The sequence below is a fragment of the Rhincodon typus genome, unplaced genomic scaffold (genome assembly GCF_021869965.1).
Source record: "Rhincodon typus isolate 14 unplaced genomic scaffold, sRhiTyp1.1 hic_rhity00006313, whole genome shotgun sequence".
Taxonomy (NCBI): Eukaryota; Metazoa; Chordata; class Chondrichthyes; order Orectolobiformes; family Rhincodontidae; genus Rhincodon; species Rhincodon typus.
Genome location: NW_025971951.1, coordinates 926 through 10,070, shown reverse-complemented (window position 1 = coordinate 10,070; position 9,145 = coordinate 926). Strand labels below are relative to the sequence as shown.

The 9,145-nt window shown below is 41.8% G+C and overlaps 1 gene segment (V, D, J or C); it reads left to right on the top strand.

The window, feature by feature from the left end:
* Nucleotides 1-2,777: 2,777 nt before the first annotated feature.
* Nucleotides 2,778-3,765, top strand: LOC125482139 (the record flags this gene model as incomplete). The annotated part of the segment is given in 2 exon segments: nucleotides 2,778-2,862; nucleotides 3,390-3,765. Coding segments are annotated over 2 exon segments (425 nt in total), but the record flags the coding sequence as incomplete, so codon positions are not given.
* Nucleotides 3,766-9,145: the final 5,380 nt, after the last annotated feature.

Genomic DNA, 9,145 nt, shown 5'->3' with positions numbered 1-9,145 from the left:
TCCCTCAGCTGTCGTCCACTGAAGTAATTTGAAGAAACACACTGTCACACAAAGTTGTGGAATCAGCCTCACTGTATGGAACAAGGGAGCTCTTTGACCAGAGAATGTTGCATGTTTCATGAAAGCACAGGATCCAACTGAACGGTTAAGGACTACGAGGGTGATCCTGGCAATTTAAACTCTTGAAATGAGATCAGCACAGTCCATTGTACCCTGTGAAAATAACCTCCCAATGTCACCTTCCTCGTGCTAGTATATATTGTCGTTTTAAATGGCGTCATAGAGTCATACAGCAGAGAAAGAAACACTTTGGTCCAAGCAGTTCATGCTGAAAATGATCCCAAATTAATCTCGTCTCATCTGCCTGTTCCTGGGCCCAAAATCCCTCCAAAAGTTTCCTATTCATGTACTTATCCAAATGTCTTTCAAACGTTGTAATTGTACGCACATCCACCACTTCCTCAGGTTCACGTCAGGTTCATTACACACGCTAACCACCCTCTGCGTGAAAAAAAATTGCCTCTCATGTCTTTGTTAAATCTCTGTCCTCTCATCTTAAAAAAATGCCTTCATTCTTCAAATCCCCAATCCTAGGGAAAAGACAAATACAATTGACTCTATGTATATCTCTGATTATTTAATGAACTTCTATGAGGTCGCCTCTCAACCTGCTATGCTCCAGTGAAAAATGTCCCGCCTTTCTTTATAACTCAAGCCTTCCCAAACCGGCAATGTCCTTGTAAATCTCTTCTGAATCATTTCCAGCCTAATAATATCCTTCTTATAACTGGGCCACCAAAACTAGACACAGTGTGCCGGGAAAGGCTTCTCTGTACAACCTCAGCATGACTTCTCAACTCCTTTCCTCAAAGGACTGAGCAATGAAGGCAATCGTGGTAAACGCTTTTTTAACGACCATGTCTACAAGTGATGCAAACCTCAAATAATTATGCATCTGCACCCTTAGGTCCCTCTGTTCCACCACACTACGCTCGGTCCTACCATCAATTGTACAATGCCTGCCCTTGTTTGATGTACCAAAATGCAATACCTTGGATTTTTCCACATCGAACTGAATGCGTCATTTTTCAGACCATTGACCTATTTGATCAAGATCCCTTTGTAATCTTAGAAAACCTTCTTGACTGCCTACTATGCCCCCAATTTTGGTTCTCCCCCACTAACTGTTCCTCTGTATTCTCATCCATTTCATGGAAGTGAATGCCAAACAAAAGAGGAAACAGAATTGATCCCTGTGGAATACCGCTGCAGACAGGCAACCAGACCGAAAAGCAACCTCTCCATCACTACACTCGGTCTTCTGCCGCTAAGCCAATTATGTATCCAATTCGTAAGTTCATCATGAATCCCATGTGACCTATTATTAGTATTTCGTCCAACCATGCAGAACCGCGTCAAAGGCTTTACTAAATCCAAATAAGCAACACCTGTTGCTCTGCCATCATCAATCTTTTTGGTAACTTGCTCAAAAACTCAATCAGGTATGTGAGACACGATGTTCCTCGCAGAGAATCATGATGACTATCCCTAATCAATTTTTGCCTCCCTTAATGTCCATAAATTCTACATTCTATAATCATCTCCAACAGTTTACCCAAAACTGAAGTCAGACTCACAGGTCTATCGTTCCCCTGTTTCGAATTACAACCTTAGTGAATCAAAGTTTGTATCATTGAGTGTCGTTTTGAGTAACTAATTATACATTAAAAATAAACAGATCAAAACTTGTTAAATGTCATTGAGATGACAAACTGTGATTAAATTTCACATATCTGTTTCACGGATGCCCTTTTGGGAAGATAATCTGCCGTCCTGAAGACTTCAATTAGGCGAACTGTGAAGTGCCTCTGAAGTGTCCCAGCAAAACATCACTACTGCAGAGCCATAAGAGAACAGACCACCAAATTTCAAGAAGGCACCTCACTACCACCTTTCCAGCATAAGTGCCGGCGATGGCTTAGTGGTATTATCTCTGGTCTGTTCATCCAGAGACGCAGGAATTTTCTGGGAATACGGGATCAACTGGTGCACTAATGTCCTTACCTGGCCTACCTTACATATGACTGCAGACTAACAACAAAGTGGTTGCCTCTGAACTGTCCTATTGGCAAATAAAGATGGGGAATAAATTCTGGCTTAGTTGGCAAGGCCGTCATACCGTGAATATTTTTTTTTAAATTGCGGATGTGTAAAAGACTTTTGCCTAGTCAGGACACCCACACCCCGAGAATGAATTAAAGAAATAGTCTTCATTGTGTTGTGAAGGAATATTTCTTCCCGAAACATCAGATTCCATATGCATGTATAGTTCTTAGACATTGTTACAGTATTCATTTCACCTCTGTCTATCTACTCTCTCCTTCAATCCTGTCATTTCTCTGTACATCTATTTATTTAAAGATGTTTTGAAATTTGTTGTTATTCCGCTCAAACCACGTTTTCAGACAACGGATTTCAGGTCAGAGCATGTCGATGTACAAAAAGATATCTTCATCTCCAATTTACCCATAATGCGACTTATCTTGCATCACCTTTAATGTCTACAATCCAAACTATCTCCTCTTTCTTGAAGTTTAAGTCTTGCTATTCACACCGCCGTGTGATTTCTCAAAGTAATGTGTCACTGAAAAATACAGTGCGATGGAATTTATGCTTCTCGTCAAATGGCGTCACAGAAAGCGATAGCAACCGGATGTGATGCATTTCATCAGATGGAACAGAGAATTTGCTTGCTCTGGTGTCATTGTACAGCATTATCTTCAGAGAGGGAGCCACAGCTAAATAACAGGATCATGCTGCATGAAGCCTATTATCTCATCTGGATGTTTGCACTGTCCCGAGGTCAGTCAATGTCACACAGTGAATACAACAATGCATTGTCAAATGAGCTGTAGTTGACTCGGTAGCATTCTCCCATCTCGGTTACACAGTCATAGCACCGACTCTCACTTCAGATCCTGAAACTGGAAATCGAGGCTGTCATTACAGAGACAGCTCTTCACTTTTACAAGTTTCATAGTGAACACATAATGTTAAACAGAACTGCACTCTTCAGTTGGAGAAAACGATTACCAACTTTTCTTTAGGGAAAAGCAATCCCTTCTCCTGAGTTCCAACTTGGAACAACGCTTGAAAAAGAACATACGTAATGCTGTGATTGGATCTCGGTTCGCTCAAAACTGTTGGGATAAATTTTAAAAGTAACCTGACAATTATGTAAACAAAGTAAGAAATGCTTGAAACGTGCTTTAAAACGGATTTTTATTTTGACAGGTTTTATATTACTGGATTTACTCCATTTAAAGCCAACCGTTGTCTTGATGAATTATTGCTATAAATTTGAATCTGTTCCACTTTACATTCGACAGGAATTCTGGCCTTCTACGTGGAGCAGTCTCCATCCATTGTGTCGATTTCAGGAGGACATTCGTCTACACTCAGATGCACGCTGAAGGATACAGCTTACAGCGACATGTACTGGTACAGACAGAAACCGGACCAGGCAATAGAAGCTTTATTCTACTCTGCTGGAAAAGATTTCGTTACAAATTACACGTCCGAGCCTTACCAGGCTAAAAGACCCAGTAAAACGCAGTTTAGTTTGGAACTGAGAGACGCCTCTCCATCCCACACGGGTGTCTATTTTTGTGCGTGCAGCAGCACAGCGTTTGAGGAAGTGCCTTTGCAGCTACAAAAACCTGCATTGGAGTCCAGGCACGTTCAGGACTCATTTCCCACCAGCAGGTGGGAGCAGACGTTTAATGTTCATCCACATTTTCTGTCACCAGGTTAATAATTAGAGAATGGGAAGGACACAAAATGGAATTCGGGCTAAATTTTCTTTCCCAGCAATTTGTGAAATCTCTTCTGTTGATTTCAGTCTCCCTTTGTTCTTTACCTATGAACCAGTGAATTGTTTCCCTTCATATGTTCCCTCAAACACCTTTCTAACGTTCTTATTAAACGTGCTTCCAAAACTTTCACTCAGTCAGCAGTGTTTGAAAGTTCATTATAAACTGGTGTTCACATAAACCATTCCCACCCCATTCCTTATGAAACTGCTGAAAATCACATGATATCCCCCCACGATCTAATTACTTTTCAAATTAGTGGAAATCTGTGTCTCTGGTGACCATCCCTTGTCCCACCGAAATCAGTTTCCTATGTTCATTGCAAGGAAACGTTACACTGATCTGAGCAGCTCAATCCTATCTCCCCTGAAGGCCTCTCGTATTGTTCTCAAAAACTGCAGATCATCCATGATACTCCGCAGTCTGCCAAATAATTCATGTTCTGTACCCAAAATACCAGAACATCTCATCTCTCCTGCAGATCTGTCTCACCAAACAATACGTCCACGGACATCGTCCTTTGTGATTCTTTCCTCTTTGTTTGGAATCAACCCTCTCAAGCAATTTTCCAGTTGGTGGTCTCCTGGTCGCAGCAGTCGATAAAGTGACATGGTCAAGCAAAAAGCACTTCTCTCTCCTTCACACCGATCCCCATTACATACCAAACTCTCCCTGTTTAAATCTTCTTCATACATTCTTGCCTACACACATCACCTTTTCATTTACACTGCTGAGATTCAGGTAACTTCACAATCCGGAAGATAAAGAAACATATTCTCTTTGTAACTTCATTACATTTTCCTCAGTCTCTACAGTAGAGAGATGAATGAACCCTGCCCAAATCTGATGGGATCATAAAGTCGGGTATCACAGTCAAATGTTAATAGCAGGCCAGCAATGCTGGACATGATGAAACGTGATTGACTATTAAAATGTTGGAATCACTCATTCACAATTGCTTCATGGTCATCGTTAGACCCCTAATTCCAGGTTCTTCTTCATTGAACTCGAATTCTACCATCTGCGGTGGCAGATTTGAACCAGAGTGCCACCAGAGTGCTCATCCCAAAACAGTCCACTCGATTCCAATGGACCCCTTGCTACTCCGAATAATAAATCCTTCTACTTACTGTTTCTGCGTGTTCAAGTCCAAATTTGCCTATCTTACCTGGATCTCGTACATATGTGACGATAGCAGCACAGCAACACTGTGGACTTTTAGTCCCCTCTAAAATGGATAAGTAAGCCAGTCAGTGGCATTCGTGAAGGCGTTGCAACACTGTAGTGCAGTGAAACAAAAGGGCAAGGTCAAATCCCATGCTTTGTGATTATTGACCTGACAGAATACTCCTTTGGGCGTCAACTTCCAAGCAGTGCGTTACAGTAATATCAGAACGCCTTCTGTGTTGCTTCTCTGACAGTGCATCTTTCAGTTAGGCCACTTCCATTGAATTAATTTTTGAAACACGTTGGTGGAATAAAACTCACTGCATGGAACAAGAGAGCACTTTGGACCAAGAATATTGCGTGCTTCACAAAATCAAAGGATCCTACAGATCAGAACGGGCACATGCGGTTGTTCCTGCTAATGTCAATTCTACATTGGATCAGAATAGTTCCTTTCACACTTTAAACACGCCCTCTCCGTCTTGCCTTCCTCGTGTCATTGTGTAATATCCATTAAAAAGCGTCAGAGATACTCATGTCAAGTAAGGCAACTTATATTTCACATTTTAAAAAGAATCATTTGAAAGCTTGTTATCGTCATAGTGACCACGAAACTGTCATATCTTTTTTTTAAAAGACGAATCTTGTTCATCAATGCCCCTCAGGTAAGAAAATCTGCTGACCTGTCCTGGTCTGGAGTATATTTACCTCCAGACCCTGAGCAATAGAATGACTCTGAAGTGCCCTCTGAAGAGGACCAGAAAATTTTCACACAAAACCGTACAGAATAGAGAGGGAAAATTCAAGATGTCGCCTCACAATCAACTTCTCAAAAGCAATTTCAAGTGGCTGGAAGTGGTAGCCCAGATAGTGACACCGACATACCAGGAAAGAATCAAACAGTGGTCACCTCTCTCTTCTGTAAGATTGCTACTCACTGAAATATGTTTTAGCAATGACGGTCTGTATTTATAAACCAAGACTTTGCACCAATATCCAGTGCACCTCTTCCCCTATTCATGGCGTTTGTTGTTGCTGGTATTTATCCAAGTCTGTTTTGAAAATTATATTGATTCTGCTCAGACAGCATTTTCGGATAATGCATTTCAGATCGGAACATCTGATGTATAAAAATGTCTCTTTATCTCCAATTTTCACTTTAGGCCAATTCTCTTGCTCAAATTCAATGTCTACACTGTCGTTAGTGGCAACCGAATAGAAGAATTGTCTTTTTTCTTATCCACATTATCCAATCACTCATGAAGTCTGAGCTCTTATACTGATATCCCCCTGCCATCTATCCATCTAATGAATCAATAAGAAATATAATGAGATGGAGCTAAGTTTTCACAGCAAATGGTGTCGGGGTGAAGAGGTGGCAATTGAATATGATGTATTTAATCAAAAGGGGAAGCGAAACTTCCTTCAGAGGTGTCATTGGACTTCACTCAGATCACAGTGGAACCAGCAATATATGAGAGGATCGTGCTGCATAAAGTCTGTTATCTCATTTAGATGTTTGACTGTCCCAGGTTAGTCAAAATGACAGTGAAATGGAACCACGCATCGTCAAATGAGCTGCAGGTCACTTGGGAGCATTCACTTATCTGCGTTAGAAAGTCATAGACCCGACTCTAACGCCAGGTGCTTGCTGATAATCAAGGCTGACACTCGTCGCAACTTACCGAGGGCACGCTGAAATTATACAAGGTTTACAGAGAATGCAAAATGTTAAACAGAACTGTTTTCTTTTCAGTTGGTGTCACTAATCACAATCCGTTCGTCAGAGAAAAGCAGGTCCTGCTCCAAAATATCAGACTGAGGCAATGTTTGAAAAGAACATAGGTAGTGGTCATTGTCTCGCTGCTGTTATTGAATATTGCTTTGCAGGAAACGGCATTTTAACAGTGACGATACATTTCATAATAAGTATTTTGTTTCTATTCATGTGCTAAGATATGTTTCTGGATTGCGACACATTGTACGTCAATGCAAACCCTTTGTTGAAATGCAGCGGTTGATTTGTTGAAGTATTGTCAGAATTTTGCGGGTCTTTTTAAATTTCACATTCGACAGGAATGCTGGTCTCCGATGTGAAGCAGTCTCCTTCTTTGGTGTCGAGGGCTGAAAGAGACTCGGCTAAACTTAAAAGTACACTGAAGCACACCAGCTGTCTCCAAATGTATTGGTCGAGACAGCAACCCGACCGGGCAATGGAAGCTTTATTCAATTCTGCTGCAGCAACAGCTGTTACAAATTACATACCCGAGTCTTACTGGGCTGGAAAACGCAGTCAAACGCTTCAGAACTGGCAGGTGTCTCACCATCTCACACAGCTGTCTATTTCTGTGCGTGGAGCAGCGCGCATCATTTGAGAAAGTCTTTGCAGCCACAAAACCCTGCATCCGACGCCAGATATTTTCAGGACTCATTTCTCATCGGCAGGTGGGGCCAGACCATTAATGTTCAGGGCGCCTTTTCAGGGCGACAACACAGATGACTTCACCATCTGGCAGTTAATGACGGGATTTTGTCAGTGACTTAACTATCCTATTTCCATTCCCTCCAGCAGAGAGGTGGATGATTGCAGTGCGATTCTGAAAGATACCTCGCGCCGCGCCCCCCCCCCCCCTCCCCACGACCACTGCCCCCCTCCACAAAAATAGCAACTCGCAGTAATGCGCGAATTTCCAGCGGCCACTGCTGAGTTTAATGAAATGAAACTGACTGTTAATGCGTTTAGAAATCACTTGCTGACAAAGCTCACAAAAAATCTCTCTATTCCAATACACAGTCTATTCTTCCATTTAATATCTACTTTCTTCAAATGAAGTTCAGTTGAGTATCTTTGACAGGCAGATTCAAATCTAAGTTCAACCATTCTTCTCTGATCTGGTCCATGGGTAATTCCAGTCGTATGTCAATACTATTCACCATCAACTTTCCACTGAAATGTGTGAGTTAACCGCTCCGTGACATTCACGGACGAGTCTCACCAAACTCCAAACCCGCAACTGAGCAAAAATGCAGTCATAAGCTTCAAGCCATGACATTTTTTTATTTGAGCGAAGACTCCTTTCAACATCACGTGTCCAACAGTGCAACAACACTCCCTCTATGTTACTTTTCACGACAGTCCAGCGGTTCCCTCAGCTGTCGTCCACTGAAGTAATTTGAAGAAACACACTGTCACACAAAGTTGTGGAATCAGCCTCACTGTATGGAACAAGGGAGCTCTTTGACCAGAGAATGTTGCATGTTTCATGAAAGCACAGGATCCAACTGAACGGTTAAGGACTACGAGGGTGATCCTGGCAATTTAAACTCTTGAAATGAGATCAGCACAGTCCATTGTACCCTGTGAAAATAACCTCCCAATGTCACCTTCCTCGTGCTAGTATATATTGTCGTTTTAAATGGCGTCATAGAGTCATACAGCAGAGAAAGAAACACTTTGGTCCAAGCAGTTCATGCTGAAAATGATCCCAAATTAATCTCGTCTCATCTGCCTGTTCCTGGGCCCAAAATCCCTCCAAAAGTTTCCTATTCATGTACTTATCCAAATGTCTTTCAAACGTTGTAATTGTACGCACATCCACCACTTCCTCAGGTTCACGTCAGGTTCATTACACACGCTAACCACCCTCTGCGTGAAAAAAAATTGCCTCTCATGTCTTTGTTAAATCTCTGTCCTCTCATCTTAAAAAAATGCCTTCATTCTTCAAATCCCCAATCCTAGGGAAAAGACAAATACAATTGACTCTATGTATATCTCTGATTATTTAATGAACTTCTATGAGGTCGCCTCTCAACCTGCTATGCTCCAGTGAAAAATGTCCCGCCTTTCTTTATAACTCAAGCCTTCCCAAACCGGCAATGTCCTTGTAAATCTCTTCTGAATCATTTCCAGCCTAATAATATCCTTCTTATAACTGGGCCACCAAAACTAGACACAGTGTGCCGGGAAAGGCTTCTCTGTACAACCTCAGCATGACTTCTCAACTCCTTTCCTCAAAGGACTGAGCAATGAAGGCAATCGTGGTAAACGCTTTTTTAACGACCATGTCTACAAGTGATGCAAACCTCAAATAATTATGCATCTGCAC